General features: G+C 39.6%; 1 protein-coding gene across 3 annotated transcripts in view; it reads right to left on the reverse strand.

The window, feature by feature from the left end:
- EVI5 (ecotropic viral integration site 5) overlaps positions 1-24,951 on the reverse strand; it is a gene marked incomplete at both ends in the record, with an annotated part of 175,135 nt that overhangs the window by 142,718 nt on the left and 7,466 nt on the right. Inside the window, one exon of one of the 3 annotated variants that reach the window (XM_084243964.1) lies at positions 24,876-24,920. The exons of 1 other annotated variant lie outside the window; for it this stretch is intronic. In XM_084243964.1, coding sequence (XP_084100090.1) covers positions 24,876-24,917 — 42 coding nt within the window. Of the gene's footprint in view, positions 1-24,875; positions 24,921-24,951 lie in introns of those variants that run through there. One more of the 3 variants, XM_084243961.1, reaches the window with a different exon arrangement.

Consider the following 24,951-nt stretch of genomic DNA (forward strand, 5'->3'; position numbering starts at 1 on the left):
CTGGTGGCGCAGAGGTTGAAGTCAGCACTATTAAGCTATTGTCAGCCACTGCAGCATGAGTTTGATCCCTGGCCAGGGAGGTGACCCACATATGGTGCAACCTACCTCTCCTGTCTTGCCCGTTACTCCCCTCAGCAGTGTATTTCAGTAGATCCACCCATTCTGCTCCCCACTATGTTGCTGGTGAATACTTTCACCCACCGCAACTCTGGCCTATACCCCAGTTCTTGTATGCATAAATAAATCTTTAAAAAAAAAACCTGTTTTAAAAATGATTATCCTAACAATCAGCTTTTAGAAACTGTCCATTTCAGTTCTGTAAAACAGTTGCTTTCCAAACTACACAATGAAATCCATCAGAGAGCAATAAAATCAATTTAATAGGTACCGCTAGATATTTTTAAGTGAAAAAGAGCATAAAATATCAATGTACAAAGATGTGCTGCCTTATGAAAATTGTATTTCAATTACATAAGTATATTAAAACTATGTGTATATGTGTGTGTGTATATATATATTTTTTTTTCTGAGTTGGAATATAAAATGCATTTTTTATTAAGCTTATCCTCAAAAACACCAGAAAGCCAAGGGATAAAAATGTGCTCACTGGATGATAAAAGGGAAACGCAGTAACATGACTTAGAATACAAGAACTAGGTCTGCTTAGCTTAAGTAAGATACACTGAGCCCCAGGATAGCTGTCATCAAACCATTAAGGAGTATTTTTATAGAAGAATTAATTCTCAAGAAACAAAACTGTGATAAATGGTTAACAATGAGAGATACTCAAGTACCATTTTCAAATAGAACTATTCAAAAAAAAAGAATGGAATGGCTATAAAGAGTAGACATTCTATACCAATGGCTACAAAAAAGCAGCAATATTAAGTAAGGGCCAAATGTCAAGACTGGGTTGAAGATGGAATTTCTGTTTTAGGAGGGCAACTGAGACTGGGAAATCATTAAGATCTGTCCCAGCTCTAAGATTCAATCAATTATATATATATTTTTTCAATCAATTATATATATATATATATCCCCATATACTCAATATAAATCATGCCAACCCCCTAAGCAGATATGTACACAATGAATTCTGCTAAAAATATACATAAATAATATGCAAAGCATTATCACATCAGTAATAAAACATGCGAACATTAATCATATTTGAATACCTATATAAAACTAACATTCTTGAAGATTTAAGAGTTAACAAAATAGGAAAATAGGCTTTTTGAAGTACTGAGATACCTAAAAGTTAAAAAATATGGGGCCTCCCCTGGTGGTACAGCGGTTGAGTGCTGGGCTGCGAAGCTGCCCGCAGCCTCTGCAGTGGCGGTTCCATCCCCAGCCACCAGGCTAGGGTCCCACATGGCGCAGCCGCTGCTCCCCTCAGCAGTGTGTTTCGTCAGTCTGCCTGTTCTGTTCCCCACTCTGGCTCTGGTGAATTCTCTCATCCTCCCACGCTTCTGACTGTACCCAGTGCTTGTGTAAATAAACAAATAAATCTTTAAAAAAAAAGTTAAAAAATATGAAGTGCTTCAAGTGACTATGGTGATGGTACATGGGTGAATTGGTAGTAGGAATTCCAGGGGGACTATACTTGAGATGATAAGCATATATTGTATAAAAATGAAGAATGATGTAAAAAATATATAAAATAATAAAAAAGAAGTACTTTTATAAGCTTGAGAAAATCTTAAATTTTGTATAATAGGTAAATGATGCAAGGACTATAAATTATTTTCTGAATAATCATTCTCAATTAACTTTGGTTATATATAGCAAGTCATATATATACAAATTAAAACACCATTACCTACATACAAATAACAATCCCATCCAGACTGTCTTAGTGGAACTAATATTCTCATGGATTGCTCAAGGCTTTCCTCCTCCTCACCTCAACACAGACTAGACTTTTTTTTTAAGATTTATTTATTTATGCATATGAGAGCTGGGGTACAAGCCAGAGGTGTGGGAAGATGAGAGGATTCACCAGAGAGAGAGTGTGGAATAGATCAGGCAGATTGAATTAAATACACTGCTGAAGGGAGCAGCGGGCGAGTCAGGAGAGGTCTGCTGTGTCATGTGGGTAGCTCCCTGGCTGGGGATGGAACTCGTGCTGCAGAGGCTGCGGATTGCTTCATAGTGCTGTGCTTAACCCCTTGCGCCACCAGGGAGACCCAGACTTGACTCTTTTTATTGCCCCGTTCCCACTTTCTTCACCTCACCCAGCAGGAAAATTGATGTAGGAAAGAATAAAATGAAAAAGGGATTAAAATCGTAGTTAAGTCACTCAACATAAGGCTGGCACCTCTAAGACAGACTTGATTACAGTGCTTAATGAAGCAATTAGTTTTACTAATCTAAGGTATCTCATTTTCTCTTCATTTTCAACCTTTCCTCTTTTTGAACCTACTTCCCTTAGGAATGGTATTATATGATAGATCAGGGACTGTTACTACTGAGCACTACATCACTGAGACATACAAAAAGAACCAAGTATGGAACCCAAGAAAAGCAGCACAGGGCAGATCATTTAAACTTCCAAACAAAATAAGTCCTCATAGATAAGCAACACAGTTCAACAGTGCTGAAGGTCAAACAGGAACCAAACAGGAGGACCCCCTCCCCCCCCCCCCCGTGGCTTAGAGGTTAAGTCAGCACTATCACTGCTGGCCTGAGTTCGATCCCCAGGCAAGGAGATGACCCATACATGGCACAGCAGACCTCTCCTGTTTCACCAGCCACTCTCCTTAGCAGTGTTTCAGTTAATCCACCTGTTCTGCTCCCCACTCTGTCTCTGATGAATCCTCTCACCCACCTACCCCCACACTCTGGCCTACACCCCCGTTCTTGCACATACACACAAGAAGAGCCAAAGAGTAATTGAGACAGAACTTCCTTTGTACCAGATGTGGCAGGATACATGGTAGGCAACAAGATAGACTACAGTGATTTGTTAGCCAATTGATCTTCAATTGTGAATATGGTACCAGTCCTCATCTCAAAAGCACACTGTTATTTTAAAAACAGAAAACATAACACAAAATTTATAGAAAAATGTTTCCCTTTATTAATACTGATCATTAATTTTAAATATACTTAGAATGTTCATGAATTAATGCATTACATTTTCATTATATAAAAGTTATCTACTCAAATTAATCACTGCAAAAGCAAAAGACACCTATTATTTGCTTTAGTTTTTATTAAAACAAATTTATCATACCCCTCCCACATGCTGTAACAATAAGCTTCCATTTGGAGAGTTTGGAGTAACCAAGAGCACAATCCTGACATTCAACCTCACGGAAATGACAGTTTATAACTTGAAGTTTCAACAACCCATCTGTAAATTTAAACTCTTAAGTATAACTGGATTATTTAATTATAGTTGCACTTAATAACTTAATGTTCATGGTTTTAGAAATCCCACAGGACTGAATTCTTTTTCATATCATCATGTCCTGTTTTTCCTTTAACACTTTTCCAAACTTCTACTACTGCCTCCAAACCTCTTTGCCTTACCATATGGTTAAGCTGAGGTAATGAAGACAACAAATCTGCATCCAGTTACATCACAAAGTTCCTATCCACCTCACAGAAATGTTATGCATTTATTTTTAAACAGGAACCTGCTTTGAAAGGTTTAAAACCATCACTTAAAAAGTCTTAGAAATTGGCTACCAGAGGCCACATTATGATTCCATTTATATAAAATGTTCAGGCAAATACAGAGACACAATCAGTACAGATTAGTGGTTTTGAGTGATTGGAGAAGGGAGGATGGAGAATAACTGTTAATGGGTTCGTTTTTGTTTGTTTTTGTTTTTTAAAGATTTATTTATTTATACAAGCACTGGGTATAGTCAGAAGCGTGGGCAGGTGAGAGAATTCACCAGAGCCAGAGCAGGGAACAGAACAGGCAGACCGCAGAAATACACTGCTGAGGGGAGCAGCGGGCTCGACAGGAGAGGTCTGAGCACCATGTGGGACCCTCGCCCGGCGGCCGGGAATTGAACTGGCGCTGCAGAGGCTGCGGGCAGCTTCGCAGCCCAGCGCTCAACCGCTGCGCCACCAGGGGAGTCCCAATGGGTTCCTTTTTGGAGTGACGAAAATGTTCTGGAATTGGATTGTGGTGATCATAGCACAATTTTGTGAGATATGGTTTCCACTTTAAAAAAGAGTCCTTTATGTTAATGTGAATTATATCTTAATTTTATTTTACTGAGGTAACACTGGCTTACAACACTGTAATGGGAACAAGTTCCCATTTCTTTTATCATTTGTAGAGGCCTATCACCAAAAACCAAAGTTTCAAATATTTCAGCTATTTACCTCTCACATAATCTAGTTCTTTTCCCATCATCTACACCATCCTTGTCCGCCACAATACATAAACACTTCTTATATCTCATCATTCCTACATAATTAAAACATACTTTTGGATGGATCAATATTCACTGTATACATGAACATTACTATGTAATTTTAGTCACAGCCATTCTGAAGAGTTCTGTGATTACTTTTACTTTCATGGCTCAACTTTTTACTTTTCCTTGAGTTAGTAAGTATCTTGGTAATTTTTTTGTTTAGTTTTATGTGTATTTATTAATTCATGCCCGGGGCCTCCCTGGTGGCACAAGGGGTTAAGACACAACCTACGAAGCTATCCGCAGCCACTGCAGCACAAGTTCGATCCCCGGCCAGGGAGGTGATCCACATGGCGCAGCAGACCTCTCCTGACTCGCCTGCTGCTCCCCTCAGCAGTGTATTTCAGTACATCTGCCTGTTTGGTTCCCTACTCTGTCTCTGGTGAATCCTCTCACCCCCCACACCTCTGGCCTGTACCCCAGCTATTGTATGCATAAATAAATCTTTCTAAAAAAAAATTCATGCCCAACTGTTGCCCAGTTCATCTACCTAACACATTCAGGTGTGTGATATATGCTATCAACTTCATATTTGGGGCTATTTGGGGGCGGGGGTAGTCATTATTTATTACAGATAATTATCCAAATCACTGGATACACCACAGATTTTGTGGGTCAGGAATTCAGGAGCTGTGTAGTTTAGATTCAGGGTCTTATGAGGTTTATCATGAGACATTATAGAAATTGGTATAATTTCCTCTTGAACGTTTGGTAGAATTCACCAGTGAATCCACCTGAGCCTGGTGCTTTCTTTTCTGGAAGGTTATTAATCACTGATTCCATTTAATAGACATAGACCAATCTGGATGATCTATTTCTTCCTGTGGGAGTTTTAGCATATTGTGTCTTTTAAGGAATTGGTCTTATGGTCCAGAAGTGGCCGATTTGGTAAATGTCCCACGTGAGTTTGAGAAGAATGTGTTTTTCTATTGTTGGATGAAGTAATCTACAGACATCCACTATATCACTTGACTGATGCCAATGCTGTATTCAACCATACCCTTACTATTGGCTGGCTAGAGATACTGAAGTCTCCTTGTAGTTGTATCAGCTTCCACCTCAAAGGTTCTGTTTTCAGGGGCATACATATTAAGGATTGTTACATCTTCTTGGAGAATTGACCCCTTTATCATTATGTAATACCCTTCTTTATCCCTGATAACTTTCCTGGGTCTGAAATCTGCTCTGTCTGTTTAGTCTGAAAATAGAGCTACACTCCTAGTGTTATGCATCTTTCATCTTTCTCCATCCACTTGCTTTTAATCTATATCAGTCTTTATAGTTAAAGATTTCCTGTAGACAACGTAGCTGAATCTTGTTTTTTGATCCACTCTAACAATTTCTTTTAATTTGTACATTTAGACCTTGAGGTTCACTCTTTTATTACTAATTACTGTTTTATATCTGTCTCTGTTCTTTGTTCCTATTTTTTTCATTATTTCCACTTAAAAAGCATTTTGTGGTTTTAAAAATAAGCATTTCATGATTCTATTTTTTCCCCTTCCTTAGTATATCAGTTACACTTCTTTTTCAAATTTTCTTGCACTTGCCCTACAGTTTGTAATATACACTTACAGTAATCTAACTCCACTTTCAAGTAACATTAGACCATTTCATGAATACTGTGAAGACCTTTTAATATAATAATGGTGATTTCTTCCCACTCCCACCCTTTATATCACTGCTGTCAAGTTCATCTCACTTATGCATAAGCATACATATATCTACATAAACATACATACTCAAATGCACTACGGATAGTATTGTTTTGAACAGTTATCTGTTAGATCTATTAAGAAAAACTCAAGTTTTTATTTTCCTTCATTTATTCCTTTGGAAATAGTCTTCCTTATTATATGTACATCCAAGTTTCCAAACTCTATTATTTTCCTATTCTCTAAAGAATTTCTTTTAAACATGTCTTACAAGGCAAATGTACTGGCAACAGACTCCCTGAGTACTTGTCTGAGAAAGTATTTCTCCTTCACCTGCGAAGAACATAAAATTCTAGGGTAGTTAGGATTTTTCTCTTAGCACTTGAAATATTCTACTCTATTCTCTTGCTTATGTGTTTTCTGAGAAGTTGTCTGTAATTCTTACTATTGTTTTTTTATAAGACAGGTGTATTTCTCCTTTGGCTTCTTTCAAGATTTTTTTTTTTAAACTTCATCTGATTCTTCTATAGTTTGGCAATGATATATCTAGATGTAGTTTTTCTTTTGTTTGGCACTTATCCTATTTGGTGTTCCTTGAGCTTGGATCTGTCATTTGGTATGTGATGTTAATTTGGAGCAATCCTTAATTATTACATTTCAATGATTTCACTGACATATAGCACTGTGCTTCTTCAATGGCTGTTATGCCAAGTGGATCCTGAGAGATTTTTTCTTATTTACTTCAAAAATGAACAGCAATAGGGCCTCACTCATCTCAGTGCTATCACAGCTATGGGCTGAGTTTGTTCCCCGCCCAGGGAGCTAACCCACATATGGCACAGCAGACCTCTCCTGTCTTGCCTGCTTTTCCCCTTAGCAGTGTATTTCAGTAGATCCTGATCTGCTCCTGTTCTGCACTGTTCTGCTCTCCACTCTCTGGTTAATCCTCTCACAACCCACCCCCACTCCGACTCCCCACATCTGGCCTATACCCCAGTTCTTCTATGCATAAATAAATAAATCTTTAAAAAAGAAAAAACTTTGGAAAAAAATGAATAGCAATATATCAGATTTAGAAGGGCATTCTAAAACATATGCTCCAATTTCAGAATGGTCTATGTCAATGTAAATATAAAATACTGTTAAGCTATTGCTGCACACATCATCACATCTCTTCATTCTCCTGTAAATTCTAAGCCCATAAAAAATTTGATAAATTCAACTGAATAAACATGTTGAAGGGAAAAAAATTATTTACACTCAATCGTGTTCTGACAGGATTTAGGCCAGCACAAATACAAAATCTATTTTCAATCTTTAAAGTAGCTAGAGTAAGAAATTATTGTTCCAAGACTATAAACACAGGGAGAAGCATTATTATGTAAATAGCAATGTCTTGCATGTTTTGATTTTTAAACACTGCCTGTAAATAGTCGCAAAGAAGAATTTCAATCTTCTTCAAACTTTATCTTTCACTTATTTAACTATTAAAGACGAAAGAAGAGAAGATACAGAATACTGGCTTCAATAGGAATCAAACAGAAGAGCAGAAATTACAGTGAAAGGGAAAAAAACAGGAAAGAAAGGCAACATTGCTGAGAAGTCTCTTTCCTTTATAGATATCTGTATGACAAATTTCTCTGGATTAATTTATTTTCTGTAAGCATACAGCATATTTTCATCTCTCACTCTAGAGCAAAATTTCAGAAAAGCAAAACTTATGTACAATTAAGTATTACTGCACTCTACCAGTAACACCATCATGTTTGGGTATGTACTGGTCACTGACAAGATTTATATTTACTTACATTTAAGTCTTATTTAATCCTCACAATAACCCTGAAATTGATTTTAATGAAGTTTACGTAAGGCAACAATTTTCCCAAGGCCTATTGTCTAATAAAGGAAACTGAACATCTTAGTGACAGCAATTTCAAGTACAGCTCAAATGATCAAATTTTATTAACTAGTGTTCTTATTCAGTGTATTTCAGAAAGCATTCTCTCTTCCCAACTTTAATTCAAAAAATGTTTGTGAGGAAATAGCATTCCTAACTTGGTAAATGTTTCACATTACAGTAATTGCCACTTCTATGAAAGAAAATGTTAATTTTTGCTGGAAATCAAGTGAAGTTCCATGTTGCAAATAATTTCATTTTAAGAATTGCTGATTTTTAAAAATTTTATTTTAATTTTGTGGTTACATTTTTCTACTCACCCTCCACCAAACCACCTGTCCCATTATCCCCCTCCCTCCCCATTTCCCTCTGATTACCTTTAAATTCTTTCACCAAGTTCAAGGTTTATTCCTGTTGTATTCTGCCTGTGTATGTTTTTTGGTTATTTATATATGACAGATAAGTGAAACCATCCAGTATCTTTCTCTTCTAGTTCACTGTTTGTATATAAGAAGGCAACTGATTTCTGTTTATCAATTTTGGATTTTTTTAAAGATTTAATTTATTTATGTACACAAGAGCTGGGGTACAGACCAGAGATGCGGGGAGTGAGAGGATTCACCAGAGACAGAGTGGGGAACAGAAGAGGCAGACTGACTGAAACACACTGCTGAGGGGAGCAGCGGGTGAGACAGGAGAGGTCTGCTGCACCATCTGAGTAGCTTTCTGGCCGGGGAATTGAACTCATGCCGCAGAGGCTGCGGATTGCTTCACAGTGCGGTGCTTAACCCCTTGTGCCACCAGGAAGGCCCTGTTTATCAATTTTGTAAGGCTGCCACTTACTGATTTATTGTTTCTAATAATATTTTAGTGGAATCTCTAGGGCTTTCTAGGTATACAATGACATCACCTGCCAATATGATAGTTTCACTTCTTTTCCAATTTAGATTCCTTTCATATCTTTCTCTTGTCTAACTGCTCTAGCTAGGACTTCTAATACTATGTTGAATAGCAGTGGTGAAAGGGGACATTCTTGTACCTGATCTTAGAAGAAAAGTGTCTAAGAATAGTGAGAAAAGTTTCTCACTATTGCATGTATGATGTTTAGTTGTGAGTCTGTCATATGTGGCCTTTAGTTTGTTGAGGTATGTTCTTTCTATCTCCATTTCTGGACGTTCTTATCATAAATGAATGCTGAATCTTATCAAATGCTTTCTCTGCATCTATTGATGTGACCATCTGATTTTTACCTTTCCTTTCCTTTTTTGGGGGGCATAGAAAAAGAACTGGGGTATAGGCCAGAGGTGTGGGGGCAGTGAGAGGATTTACCAGAGATAGAGTGGGGAGCAGAATAGGTGGATTTACTGAAATACACTGCAAAGGGGAGCAATGGGCGAGACAGGAGAAATCTGCTGCACCATATGTGGGTTAGCTCCCTGGGCAGGGATGGAACTCAGGGAACAAATTCAGGGACTGAACTCTGGCCACAGCAGTGATAGCACTGAGACTTAATTTTAATACTGGGCTACCAGGGAGGGCCCCCTTTCCTTTCCATTTTTTTTTGGGGGGGATGGGGGGTGGGGGTGGTAGTGGTTAATCACTCCCATAGATTTTCACATGTTGAATCATTCTTGTATCCCTGGACTAAATCCCACTTGATTGTGATGGATTGCTGAATTTGTTTTGCTAAGATTTTGTTTGAGGATTTTTACATCTATGTTCAGAGATACTGGTCTGTAGTTTTTCAGTGATGGTTTTCTTAAAAAGGTAATTTAGTGTTTAATTTGTCTTGAATTATGAGACTTTTTAAAACTTAGGGAAAAAAATGCTAAGTGAAGTAAGTTTTAAATCTTTGAAATACATAGAGTTGTACAACTCAATGAGTTATGATAAATATGTACACCTGTACGAATTTCACACACCTCCCCCTAACAGTTCCTCACGGTTACTTTAGTAAATCCCTGTAAGTCCTGATACCTTTTCTAACAGATGAAGTTTTCTTGTTCTTGACCTTCACATGAATAGAATAATACAGTGTGTATTGTTGGCTTTCCTGTCTGGCTTCTCTTGTTCAATATGTTTTAAATTCACCCATGCTGTTACTCATATCAGTAGTTATTTTATTGGTATGTAGTAACACATCATATAACTAAAACACAATCATTTACCCATTCTCCCATTTGGTTATTATGACTAAAATACTTGAGTATTTATGCTATCAATTCTTGAGTATGATTCTCTTTATAGACATATATCTTCACTCCCTTAAAGAGGAGTGGAATTATTGTGTGATAGTAAGACAAACTTTTTTTCTTAAGGCATATCCACATACACAATTTTTTCCTGGCAGCAGCAAGAGTACAAAACTACCTGGTTTGTGGTCCTCCTTTATGGTGCAGGGGTTAAAGACAGCGCTGCCAAGCTATCTACCAAGCTATTGGCAGCTACTGTAGCACGATCCCCAGCCTGCCAGGGAGCAACCCACATGGCACAGCAGACATCTCCCTACTGCTCCCCTCAGCACTGTATTTCAGTAAATCAACCTGTTCTGCTTCCCATTCTCTCTGGTGAATCCTCTTACCCCCAACACCTCTGGCCTGTACCCTAGTTCTTGCAGGCATAAATAAATAAATCTTTAAAAAAGAAAAAAAAAGGGCCTCCCAGGTGGCGCAGCGGTTGAGCGCTGGGTTGCAAAGCTGCCCACAGCCTCTGCAGCGCCGGTTCGATCCCCGGCCACCGGGGGAGGGCCCTACATGGCGTGCAGACCTCCCCTGCAGCGCCCGCTGCTCCCCTCAGCAGTGTACTTCGGTCCTTCTGCCTGTTCTGCTCCCTGCTCTGGCTCTGGTGAATTCTCTCACCCTCCCGCGCTTCTGACTGTACCCAGTGCTTGTATAAATAAATAAATAAATCTTTAAAAAAAAAAAAAAAAGAAAGAAAAAAAATACCTGGTTTGTACTTAGGTGTCAATTTAGTCTGGGGGAAAAAAAAGCACAAATTATGGGCCTCCCCGGTGGCGCAGCGGTTGAGCGCTGGGTTGCGAAACTGCGCGCGGCCTCTGCGGCGCCGGTTCGATCCCCGGCTGCTCCCCGGCCACCGGAGGAGGGTCCCACATGGCGTGCAGACCTCTCCTGCCGCCCGCTGCTCCCCTCAGCAGTGTACTTCGGTCCTTCTGCCTGCTCTGCTCCCCGCTCTGGCTCTGGTGAATTCTCTCACCCTCCCGCACTTCTGACTGTACCCAGTGCATGTATAAACAAAACAAACAAACAAACCAGCAAACAAATAAATAAAGCATGCCTCTATTAAAAAAAAAAGCACAAATTAAAAACTAATCCTTAAAATATATAATATACTACAGAAAGTTTTTACTTCATATACACAATATAGCAACATATCAACGTGTCACAAGTGTGTGTTAAACACTGTCATTCCATGAAGCTTGACTACTACCTCACACCATGCACAAAAAATAACTCAAAAAGGATTAAAGAACTAGACATAAGACCTGAAACCATAAAATATATAGAAGGAAATATAGGTGAAATACTACATGACACATACCTCAGTAACATCTTTAAAGACACATCACCCAAAGCAGTGATAGCGAAGGCAAAGATAAACAGCTGGGACTACATCAAATTAAACAGCTTCTGCACAGCAAGAGACAGTAACCAAAACAAAGAGACACCCCACCGACTGGGAGAAAATTTTTGCACACAACACTAATGATGAAGGACTGATCACAAAAATCTACAAAGAGCTGATGAGACTCAACAAAAACAAAGAAAATAATCCAGTCAAAAAATGGGCAGAAGAGCTAAAAAGAAACTTCTCCAAAGAGGAAATGCAAATGGTCAACAGGCATATGAAAAAATGCTCAACATCACTTGTAATCAGGGAATCGCAAATCAAAACTACAATGAGATACCATCTTACACCAGTGAGAATGGCACATATTAAAAAAACTAGCAAACTAGCTACAACAAATGCTAGCAAGGTTGTGGAGAAAAAGGAACTCTCCTGCACTGCTGGTGCAACTGGTCCAACCACTATGGAGAGCTGTGTGGAGATTTCTTGACCTACTGAAGCATCCATATGATCCAGCAATTCCACTCCTAGGTATTTACCCAAAGGACACAGAAACATTAATTCGAAAGAGCACCTGCACCCCTATGTTTACAGCAGCACTCTTTACAATAACTAAATGCCCAAAAATTAGATGACTGGATCAAGAAGATGTGGTACATATACACAATGGAATATTACTCAGCAATCAAAAAAGATAACTCATGCAATTTGCAGCAACATGGATGGAGTTGGAAGGGATCATGCTCAGCCTAGTAAGTCAGAAAGACAAAAGAAAAATACCAGATGGTCTCACTCATAGCAGAAATTTAGAAAACCTAAATAAGGGACCAGGAAAAAAAACCTAATATAGTAAAAATAAATACTTTATAATAAATAATAAATACTTTATAATAAAGTAAAAATCAAAATCAACAAGCAACTATAAACCAGAGACACACTATGGGGAAGGATGGGAAATAGGATCAAACAAGTGGGGGGCTCCCCTGGTGGCGCAGGTGGTGGTCGAGCGCAGTGCTGTGAAGCTGTCCGCAGCCTCTGGGGCACGGGTTTGATCCCGGCCAGCCGGCCAGCCAGTGACAGTACCACATGGCATGGCAGTCCTCTCCTGTCTTGCCCGTTACTCTCTTCAGCAGTGTCCTATACCCTGCATCTGTCCTATACCCTGGTTCTTGTATGCATGAATAAATAAATCTTTAAAAAAAAAAAAAAAACAAGCGGGGTGGAAATTGTATGGGACTATAACTAAAATGAAAATGCATACATTGTGCAAAAATGAAAACTGATGTAAAAAATACATAAAATTAAAAAAATAATAAAAATTGTTAAGTCAAACTATTTTAACTTAGGGCCCAGCTATGTCATATTAATTTATAGTGAGAGTAACATTTTCTAGATTTATGTGCATTCTTTGTCTATTTTTAAAAGCACTCTTTTCAACATACATCTTTCCTCCCTCTATTTTCCCTTTTCTTTTTCACACTTAAACATGTCTCTTTCTGTTCACACACTCAAATTATTCACACATCCATAAATACTCTCAATGATACAGAAATATTGTACATACTAACTTGTACATAAAACCTTCCATTCGTATGTGTTTGTGCTTTTCTCCAGCTTGAGTTTTCAAGCAACTCAATGAAGAAATGTCATCAATAATCCAACACAACAATTGAAACTTATACTTTTCCATTGTTTAATCTCCAATACCATTTTGCTAACAGAGGGTATAAAACAGAGATGAGGCATTGCATTGATTCAGAAATAGATCTTTTCTCCTTGATTTATATTTTACTTCTTTATAATTCTAGAAATAAAAATTCCTTTATTCTTTTCTTATTACTCAAGCAATATACATTGTAAAAATAATAAAAATTTAGAAAAATGAAAAAAACAGTCATTCCATACCCAATGTAAAATAAAAATAAATTATCACTGTTTTGAAAAATCCTAAAATGGTAGTTAGAAATCTTCAACATAATTTTCCAAGTAGGCAAATATTGCACAGATCATGGCAAAAACCTAAAAAATCTATTTTAATGCTACCCATTTTAATTAATTTAATTACACTGATACTGGGAAGGGAAAAGTGATGAAATTACAAGGGGGAAAGTATGTTAATCAAAACTAGATAGGATACATATGAAATATGAGGAAATCCTAGAACAAATAAACACCAATCAAATAATTTTTAAAAGGTCCTTAGTATTTCAGCAGGGTTAAAAAAAAACACCAGGCTCTACTAACAAGATACATGGGGACTTCACAATGGAGAAAGGAAAGTCTCTTCAACAAATGTTACTGGGAAAAGAATGACACCAGACGACTATCCCCATACCATACACAAAGATTAACTCAAAATGGATTAAAGACTTGGATGTAGGAACTGAAACCATGTAATACACTGAAGAAAACATAGGTAAAACACTCCATGACATAGGGCTCAGGGATGTCTTTGGGGACTTTATTATCACTATCATTAATAGCAAAAAGAAACTCCACTGAGTGGGAGGATATATTTGTACGTCATACATCTGACAAGGGAATAATATCCACGATGTACAAAGAACTCATACAACTTAACAAAAAGAAAAAAAGAATGGCCTGAAGAGCTATATAGACACTTCACCAAAGACATACAGATGGTCAACAGGAACATGGAGAAGAAATGTTCATCATCACTTATTATCAGGGAAATGCAAATCAAAACCACAATTGGAAACCTAACTTATACCTGAAAATGGTCCACATCAAAAAGACCAAAACAAGTGTTGGTGAGGATGTGGAGAAAAGGAACCATCCCTACACTGTTGATGGAAATGAAGATGGGTCCAGCCTCTGCGGAAAACACTATGGGGGTTTCTGAAAATAGATCTACCATATGATCCAGCAAACCCATTCTTAGGTATCTACCCAAAGAATGCAAAAACACTAATTCAAAAGGATATAAGCCCTCCAACATTCACTGCAGTATTACAATAGCCATGTTATGGAAACAAGCTTAGTGTCCAATGACAGATGAGTAGATTAAGAAGATGTGAGATATATGGGCCTCCCTGGTGGCCCAAGGGGTTAAGTCTCAGCACAATGAAGCTATCTGCAGCCAGTCGATCCCTGGCCTGGGAGCTAACCCACTTGGCACAGCAGACCTCTCCTGTCTCACCCACTGCTCCCCTCAGCAGGGTATTTCAGTCAATCCTACTGTTCTGCTCCTCACTCTGTCTCTGGTGAATCCTCTCACACCAACCCCCACACCTCTGGCCTGCACCCCAGCTCTTGCATGCATAACTAAATAAAAATAAATCTTTTTAAAAAAATTTTTAAAAAAAGGTGTGGGATATATACACAATGGGATACCATTCAGGTATTAAAATAAAAAAGAACTCATGCCATTGTGGACAACATGGATGAAGCTAGAAGGGGTTAGGCTAAGCAAAATAAGTCAGAAGGAGAAAGAGAAATACTAGAGGATTTTACTCGTATGTGGAATCTAGAGAAACAAAACAAAGAAGCAAACAAAAGTAAATCCAAACAAACCCCAGAAATCTGACTGTAGAGCTGAGGTTCCAAAGGGGAGGGAGAAGGTGGGGAACAAAGTAGAGAGGGGACCCAATGGACTATTATGGAGGATCACCTGTGCTTTGGTGGTTGGTGGGTGGGGTGTGGTAATGTACATCTGAGGAAGTGTGAACTTATACCTCTGAATCATATAAAGTGTTGCAAACTGTTATCTCCATAAAAAATTAAAAAAAAAACTATCACCTAACTCAGAGACAAGAAAACATCAATTATGTCCTCCTATGGTTTTTAAATGTGTGAGAACAAGGATTCTGTCTATATAGAATAAGGTCACCATTATCTCCCCAATACCTATTATTATGTTTGACACATAAGAGACGCTAAATATGGGTCCTCCCCGGTGGTGCAGGCGGTTGAGTGCAGTGCTGTGAAGCTGCCCGCAGCCTCTGCAGCGCAGGTTCGATCCTGGCTGGCCAGCAAGGGTCCCACATGGCGCAGCAGACCTCTCCATCACGCCCTCTGCTCCCCTCAGTAGTGTATTTTGTCAGTCTGCCTGTTCTGTTCCCTGCTCTGGCTCTGGTGAATCCTCTCACCCTCCCGCAAATCTGGCCTGTACCCCGGTTCTTCTATAAATAAATAAATCTTTAAAAAAAAAAAGGAGAGAGGGCCTCCCCGGTGGCGCAGTGGTTGAGCGCTGGGTTGCGAAGCTGCCCGCGGCCTCTGCGGCGCCGGTTCGATCCCCGGCTGCTGCCCGGCCACCAGAGGAGGGTCCCACATGGCGCGCAGACCTCTCCTGCCGCCCGCTGCTCCCCTCAGCAGTGTACTTCGGTCCTTCTGCCTGCTCTGCTCCCCGCTCTGGCTCTGGCGAATTCTCTCACCCTCCCGCGCTTCTGACTGTACCCAGTGCATGTATAAACAAAAACAAACAAATAAATAAATAAATAAATAAAACATGCCTCTTTTAAAAAAAAAAAAAAAAAAAAGGAGAGAGATGCTAAAGATGTGTTATCTTTGCTGGTTCTTAATGACTTGCTGATAATGTTTATAATGTCATTAAATTTCTAGATAATCTAGTAACTCATTTCTCTGATCCTATATGTTAAATGTAAATGAACCGTCATGCTTGACAACCTTGTTCATCTGACAGTAAGAAAAAAAGATTCTCATATTTTCAGAAAGGAGGCCAAGGAGAGTCTGTAAATTTGTGCTTAGTCATAACATTTATTATCAAATAAATATCAAAGGCATGACAAATTTCATGACTTATTCCCTAAATTTACTTCTTACCATCAAATTCTGGCACTCTTTTCTAAACTATCCTGACATCTGGTATATCTGGATATATTAAGTTTTCTGTCTTTTTATTTCTCATTCAAATAGCACATTACGCAATTATTCATTAAGGTCATACTCTTTCCAGTTATCTGTTAACATTATTCTAACAAGCTTACTAATTTTTGAGAAAGCTGGATTCATTTCTGACATAGCAACAGATCTATACCAAGTCAAAGAAGACAGTTCATTTGACCACCAATTGGAGGAAAGACAAAACCTCCATTTTCACTTTTATATGAGTATTTACACTTTCATAAGAATAATAGAAGCAATAATCCACAATAAAGCCAGTTCTGTTCTATCTCTCATCAAGGTCCCTTCCAAGAACAAAGGATTCAGCAGGTCTTTGAAGGAGAGAGTCCTCATCATGAACTCACAAGGCACTGAATAGCAAAATCAACAATGAAGACCCAGAAAACAGTCAATTTAACCAGCTTTAGGTTACACTTCAGAATACAACTGAGCGGGCTGGATCAGTACAAAGAACAATTACCGAACACTATGAACACATTGTTTTCGGTCATTTAAAGAGTCAACTGCAAACAATACAGCCAGTGAAATCTCTCTGGAAGTACAGACACAGTTACAAATAGCAACAGACAGACACAAATACACCAAACAACTTGGAATGAGAAGTGAGATGTCCCTTTCTGAGCAAACATAGAGGTCACAGTCAACAGCTTCTCTCCACAAAACACAAATTAATTAACCTACAAATATTACCAGTGAGGAAAAACTATCATGCCACCAAGATGGGGAGTAATAACCAACAATGTTATCTTTGACTGACATCTTAAATTTTACATGCAAACATAAAGATAAAAATAATTTGTGGGGGAACAAAAAAGCCAGTGAAAATTGTGTGCAGCGATAAGCAGACTTTCATATTTTATAAAACTTATCAAAAATTAATTGGAAGAGGGCCTCCCCAGTGGCGCAGCGGTTGAGCGCCAGGTTGCGAAGCTGCCGGCTGCCTCTGCAGCGCCGGTTCGATCCCCGGCTGCTCCCCGGCCACCGGAGGAGGGTCCCGCATGGCGCGCAGACCTCTCCTGCTGCCCACTGCTCCCCTCAGCAGTGTACTTCGGTCCTTCTGCCTGCTCTGCTCCCGGCTCTGGCTCTGGTGAATTCTCTCACCCTCCCGCGCTTCTGACGGTACCCAGTGCTTGTATAAATAAATAAATAAAAATAAATCTTTAAAAAAAAAATTAATTGGAAGAGCAACGTAGACCTGATGGCTTTTTATTTTGCCAAATAAGGACAATACAGGGGAGGAGAGGGATCTAACATGAGAAACTTCATATGAAAAAGAACATTTTAACACATAAAAAGATAGACATAATTTAAAGGTGAATATTTTAAATTGTGTCAATTTGCCCTAAGAAAAAACAAACTATATTGAGAATAATATTTTCATTTCATGGTGAAGTTCTGTCTCAAACAGCATTTGAAAACCTACTGATTTGGTAAATGTTTTGAAGAAAATAAAAAATAGCAAAGCTATTGGAGGAGCTTGACATAGAGGGCTTACTAGGTGGTTTAATTAATTTACGTTATCTGTAAACTAAGAGCTCTACAACTTTAACAATAATTGCCAGCTTTTTCTGGTATAATTTTTTTTTTTCCAAAATAAAAACTTCTGAGGATTATCTACCCTCATAACCACGGCTGGATTTAAGAATTAATGACTTGGGCCTCCCTGGTGGCGCAAGGGGTTAAGACACAACCTATCCGGTGGCACAACGGTTGAGTGCTGGGTTGCGAAGCTGCCCGCAGCCTTGGTAGCGCCGGTTCGATCCCCGGCTGCTCCCCGGCCACCGGAGGAGGGTCCCGCATGGCGCGCAGACCTCTCCTGCCGCCCGCTGCTCCCCTCAGCAGTGTACTTCGGTCCTTCTGCCTGCTCTGTTCCCTGCTTTGGCTCTGGTGAATTCTCTCACCCTCCCGCGCTTCTGACTGTACCCAGTGCTTGTATAAATAAATAAATAAATAAATAAATAAATAAATAAATCTTTAAAAAAAAAAAAAAAGACATAACCTATCAAGCTGTCCCCAGTCTCTGCGGCACGAGTTCAATCCCCAGACAGCCAGGGAGCAACCCACATGGCAAAGCAGACTTCTCCTGACTCTCCCACTCTTCCCCTCAGCAGTGTACTTCTGTAGATCTGCCTGTTCCATTCCCACTCTGGTGAATCCTCTCACCCCCAACACTTCTGGCCTGTACCCCAGCTCTTGTATGCATAAATAAATAAATCTTTGAAACAAAGAATGATTGGAATGCAAAAACCACTGAGGACTTTTTAAGGACTTTTTTATGTTACAAATATGTAAGATGTATTATTTATTCACCCAATATTAAAGGTTTAATGCAAATATGGGTTTCCAGATCCCTTGCAAAGACCCACAGCCCAATCCATGTCTCCAGTCATACCTCTCCTCTTTACAATGAGGTCCCCACTACAGAAAGTTATCAAATAGCTCACTAGACTAGCTGATCTTTAAAATAATTTCCAGGGGCCTCCTTGGTGGCCTAATAGTTAAGTCTCAGAGTTATCACCACTGTGACCTGAGTTCAATCCAGCTGGGGAGCTACCCACATGGCACAGCAGACCTCTTGTCTTACCCGCTGCTCCCCTCAGCAGTGTATTTCAGTAAATCCACCTGTTCTGCTCCCAACTCTGTCTATGGTGAATTCTCTCACCCCTGCACCTCTGACCTATAACCCAGGTCTTCAATACAAAAATAAATAAATAAAAATAAATAAATAAATAAACAAATAATTTCCAATCCTGAGATTATAAAATTCTGGGACAATGATTACTTCTCAAAAGTAACTTGGGACTTCTAGAGAATGATAGTTTGAGCCAATATTTGGATACTTTCCCTCCTGACATTCTATTTTACTGACACAGTAAAGAAATTTAAAAGCTATAACCCGCAAGGAGGAGATACAGGTAAAGACAATGATAATACATTTTTGAAAAGCGGTTGGACATTCAGGTTAACACAGCAAATTGTGCAAATCTTTTTTCCTTTTGCAAAGCAGCAGCAGCAGCAGCAACTCTCCTGCCCACCTGCGACTATGCAGGTGCCTCTCTTTTTCTTTCTCCTTTTCCTAATAAACCTGTCCTTTAAAATGTTAAAAAAAAAAAAAAAACCTCAAATTGAACACATCTATCTAATTTTACCTCTTTCCAAAACTCTACGAAACAAAGATAAAGAAATTGTTGCTATTGTTTTTGTTTTGTTCTGTTTATGGTTTTAGGACATAAACCATAAATACAGGTGGAAGAGAAGGAGTCAACAGCAACAAGATCATTTAATCTGGAGAGAAGAGAGATGAGTGGTCATTTAGTCAGACTGCCGAGTTATAAACCAACCAGCACTACTGACAACTAACGGTAGTTTGCATGCTACAGAATCCTACAAAGGCTTGGAAATTGCCAGAACAAAAGTGGGGAAGGACAGGCCAAAATAGGAAAGGATCAGGTAAAAGCTATTTAACCCTCAACCCCATCTTCCTCCAGGCTGCTGAGTGGCCCGCCCTGAGGGCAGCAGCAGATTGGTCATTTATTCTCAAGAGGGTAGAAGATGTCTTTAGTTTCTCTTTAAAAAGAGGAAAATTATGTGACTCTATATTATATACTAAGTGTACAGTTCATTACCGAGCCCTCTTCTCCTGAGTCCCCAACCCACTGACAACCAGAACTGTGTGCCCTCCAAGCAGAAAATAGAAGATACTCTGGGAAATCTAACCTGACCCAGAGAAAAGACAGACACTAGAAACAGCCCCAAAGGATCCACCTAAATCCATGGTTTCAATTCTGATCACACATGGAATTACCTGGACAACGTTACAAAATACCCATGCTAATCTGTGAAGATAGAAATCAGAATGGTGGGCCTCCCTGGTGATGGTAAGGGGTTAAGCACAACACTGTGAAGCTATCTGCAGCCTGCAGACTCCCTGGTCGGCCAGGGAACAACCTACAAGGCGCAGCAGACCTCTGCTGTCTCACCTGCTGCTCCCCTCAGCAGTGTATTTCAGTCACTCTGCCTGTTCTGTTCCCCACTCTGTCTCTGGTGAGCTCTCTCAGCCCCTGCACCTCTGGTCTATATTCAAGTTCTTGTATGCATAAATAAATACATCTTTAAAAAAAAAAGAAATCAGTATGGTGACTGCCTCTGGGCAGAGTAGGAAATACAGAAGAAAGAGGTCTGAAGGAATTTTCTAAGTCTTCACATTAGTTACATGGCAAAAATCACTTATTATCTTGCATATTTTACTGTACACAATTACACCCAATGTTTTAAAAATATTGCTACTTGAGTCCTACCCACAGAGGTTCAGATGTATCTGGTCTAGCAGTAGCAAGTGTCTGTGCTTTTCAAGTTCCCCAATTCTAATGGTCGGCCAAAGTTAAAAACCACTGTTTCGGACTCAGATTATACAGTAAAACTGTCAGTCAATTTGCCCCACCTACATGCTCAGGAAAGTCAGTCACCCACTCTCAGTCATGAGCAAACAACCAAGGATTACCAGACACCCTCTGGGAGGGTTTCTACTATTGAGACTAAACCAAACAGAAACAGTAACTTGAGGAAACTATGCAAGGGAAAGAAACCTTTATCTTTAACATTCTCAAACAGATAAGGGAAGATAAGGAATCCATGAAACATGAAAAGAGAAGGAATAAGTAACTGAGGAGAGAAAGCCAAAGCCAAAATCTGCAGAAAGAATATGGTTAAGAAGTTGATCTGCCTCACAGTCTCCAAGTACACAAAGGGTTGGAGGGGGGGGGGTGTATGGGATTGAGGAGCAGGTTAGTGATTTAGTCTATATAAAGTTTTTATAAAGTTCATATATAGACCCTCCAGTTTCCCTTCTCCACCATTCACATCCTCTCATAAATTTATTCTCCATAAACAATAAGCTGGAGAGACTCCAGACGAGAAGAGAGGAGGGAGGCTCAATATAAAAAACCCAGGGATTAAGCAGAAGTGTGTATGGTGAACAGCAGCCCCCACCTACAATCCACTTGCTTTGCCCAGGCTCTCAAAACACTGAGAACAAAACACAGACACACAAACACCCCCAGTTTGATTTAAAAAACCCTTTTGTATGCTGCCAAGGCAATTTTTGCAAAAGCACTTCTTTTTTTTTTTTTTTGGTGGGGCCCTTGCCGGTGGCTGGGGATCGAACTGGCGCTGCAGAGGCTGTAGGGCAGCCTAACAAGCCAGTGCTCAACCACTGCGCCACCAGGGGAGGCCCGCAAAAGCACTTCTTATGTGAAGATAAAGGTCTTTTCTTGAATTTCTACTACCACCTCCTAGACTTGAAGCTCCTTAAGGACCAGGGCAGCTTCTTAGTTAGCTTTTAATTCCCAGTGTCAAACACAGTGACTAGACATATACTTAACACCCCATAAATCTTCAACTGATACTGCACAAAAAACAAACCAAAAAATCTAAAATTTAGTTGGAAAACTAGAACATTCAATATGTCACTTAGATTAGGTGCTGAATGAAGATTAGAAGACTTAGAATTTGGCCTCCCTGGTGGCGCAGGCAGTTGAGCAAGCGCTGTGAAGCTGTCCGCAGCCGCTACAGCATGGGTTCCATCCCAGCCAGCCACAGAGACACCCACATGGCGCGGCAGACCTCTCCTGTCTCGCCCACTGTTCCCCTCATCAGTGTGTTTCGGTCAGTCTGGCTGTTCTGTTACCCACTCGGTCTCCGGTGAATCCTCTCACCCTCCCGCACATCTGGCCTGTACCCCAGTTCTTGTATAAAAATAAATCTTTAACAACAACAACAAAAAAGACTTAGAATTTATTGATAAATGATGTCTGGAATTTATTCTTAAATAATCCCAGAGTACCCACTACCCCCTCAAAAAAAACCTGCTGTTTTACCAGATACTGACCACAAATATTTTAAAACATCATTTACAGTAAAATCAAAAAAAAACAAACATCTAAGTATAACAAGAGATGTGCAAGACTTCCACAGAGAAAACTACAAAACTGAGAAAAATGTTAAAAGGCCTAAGTAAATGGAAATCTATCATGCTGGTAAGTCGGATATAGATTTAATTCCGATTTTCAAAATGTATACTATTTGACAAACAGATTCTGAAGTTCACATGGAAATACTAAAAGCCAAGAAGTCCAGATAATCTTAGAGAGCAAAGTTGGAAGCCTTATACTACCATGTGTCAAGACTTACTATAAAGTTACATAAATGAATATGTTGGTGCAAGTATAACAAAACAGACCAATGAAACAGACTACTGTCCAGAAACAGATATACATTTCTATAGTTACCTGATTTATGAAAAAGTGCCACACAGTACAAAAGGATGAAGACAGCAATGCCAATAAATAGTGCTGGAATTTATTGATACAAACAGATATTCATATAATAAAAACAGAATCTTGACCCATAATCCACTTGGAATTTACAGTGAATTGTACATCTTAAATGCAAAAAAAAAAAAAAATTTCTATAAGGTAACACGGGGAACATCTTCATATTCTTAAGCTAAGGTGAGATTTCTTAAATAGAAAGCATTAATCGTAAAGGAAGTATGAAGTGTGTATCATTAAAATTAAGAAGTTCCATTATCAAAAGCACATTGAGTGAGGGCCTGGTGAAAGACACAGTGCTATCAGGCCACTACAGCATGAGTATGATCCTGGCCAGCCAGTGAGCTCACCCACATGGCTCAGCAGACTTCTGTCTTGCCTGCTGCTCCCCTCAGCAGTGTATTTCAGTAAATCCACCTGCTCTGCTCCCCATTCTGTCTCACCCCCTCCCCTGCACCTCTGGCTTACACCCCAGTCCTGGTATGCATAAATAAATGTCTTTTTAAAAAAACAAACACACACATTGAGTGAAAAGGCGAGCTATAGAGTAAAGTAAGTTTTATGACTCAAAGGAATCACTTTCAGAATGAAGAATTACAAATTCAGGGCCTCCCTGGTGGCGCAAGGGGTTAAGCACCGCACTATGAAGCTGTCCACAGCCTCGGCAGCATCAGTTCGATCCCCAGCCGGCCAGGGAGCTACCCACATGGCGCAGCAGACCTCTCCTGTCTCTCCCGCTGCTCCCCCCAGCAGTGTGTTTCAGTCAGTCTGCCTGTTCTGCTCCCCATTCTGTCTCTGGGGAATCCTCTCACCCCCCCACACCTCTGGCCTGTACCCCAGCTCTTGTATGCATAAATAAATAAATCTTTAAAAAAATTGTTTAATTATAAAAAAAGAATTACAAATCCATTTTTAAAAAATTAGACTTGACAGGCAATTCATGAAAGAGTACATATAAATGGCCAATAAAAGACACCCAACCACAATCATCAGGAAAATGTAAAATAAAACCACAATGATACATTACTACACCTCTACCAGAATAGCAGCGATTTTAAAAAACAGATTTTAAAAAGCATCAACAGGAATATGGGGTAACTGGAATATCATTCGACGCTAACTGGTACAGACATGGCGGGAAAAGTGTCAACAGTATCTAATATTAAAGTTTCGTCATTCACATACCTCACAAACCAACAACTCCACTCTCAGGTATAAACCCCAACTCAATAATGTTTTATTTCTTGATTTGTGGTGGAATACATGGTAAAAATCCTTAACCTACACACTTAGTGTTGTGCACCGTTTCTGTACATTATACTTCAATAAGCTGTCCACAACTTCTTTGACACAAAGTTCTGAGCTCTTAAGGCTAGCATGTTCGAATAGAAACAGAGCTTCTAATAAACTGAAGAAAGCTTACTAATTTTAAAAAACAAACGAATAGGGCCTCCCCGGTGGCGCAGCGGTTGAGCGCTGGGTTGCGAAGCTGCCCGCGGCCTCTGCAGCGCTGGTTCGATCCCCGGCTGCTCTCCGGCCACCAGAGGAGGGTCCCACATGGCGCGCAGACCTCTCCTGCCGCCCGCTGCTCCCCTCAGCAGTGTACTTCGGTCCCTCTGCCTGCTCTGCTCCCCGCTTTGGCTCTGGTGAATTCTCTCACCCTCCCGCGCTTCTGACTGTACCCAGTGAATGTATAAACAAACAAATAAATAAATAATACATGCTTTTAAAAAAAAAAAAAACGAATAACCTTTCATCTCAAAACAAAATCTCCAACAGATATTTTTTCTTGCTCTTCGGTAGCATTATATTTCTTTTTTTTTTTTCCTTTTTTTCCAGCAAAGAAAGTTTACTACTCAACACTGTAACCCAAAGAAAAGATATCTTGACAAGAAAAGGCTGCTGCTTTTGGAAATCACCTCTAGCTGCAATAGATAGTAGGAAAGCGCAGGAACCACTCGTAAAGTTTTGGTTAACTCTTCGGTGAAAGCATGCCAACTGAGCTGATCTAAGACGCTAAAAAGAGATATAAAGAAATCACAGCAACCCTTAAAGCAAACATCAGCACCACAATCCAACATACCGGAAATTCTGTGGTTAATTTGAGGCTTGCCCCGCTAGTCATAAGGTGATTCAGTGAAGGCTGCACCGCTCCCAAG

This window comes from Talpa europaea (genome assembly GCF_964194135.1).
Source record: "Talpa europaea genome assembly, chromosome: 9".
NCBI classification, from domain to species: domain Eukaryota; kingdom Metazoa; phylum Chordata; class Mammalia; order Eulipotyphla; family Talpidae; genus Talpa; species Talpa europaea.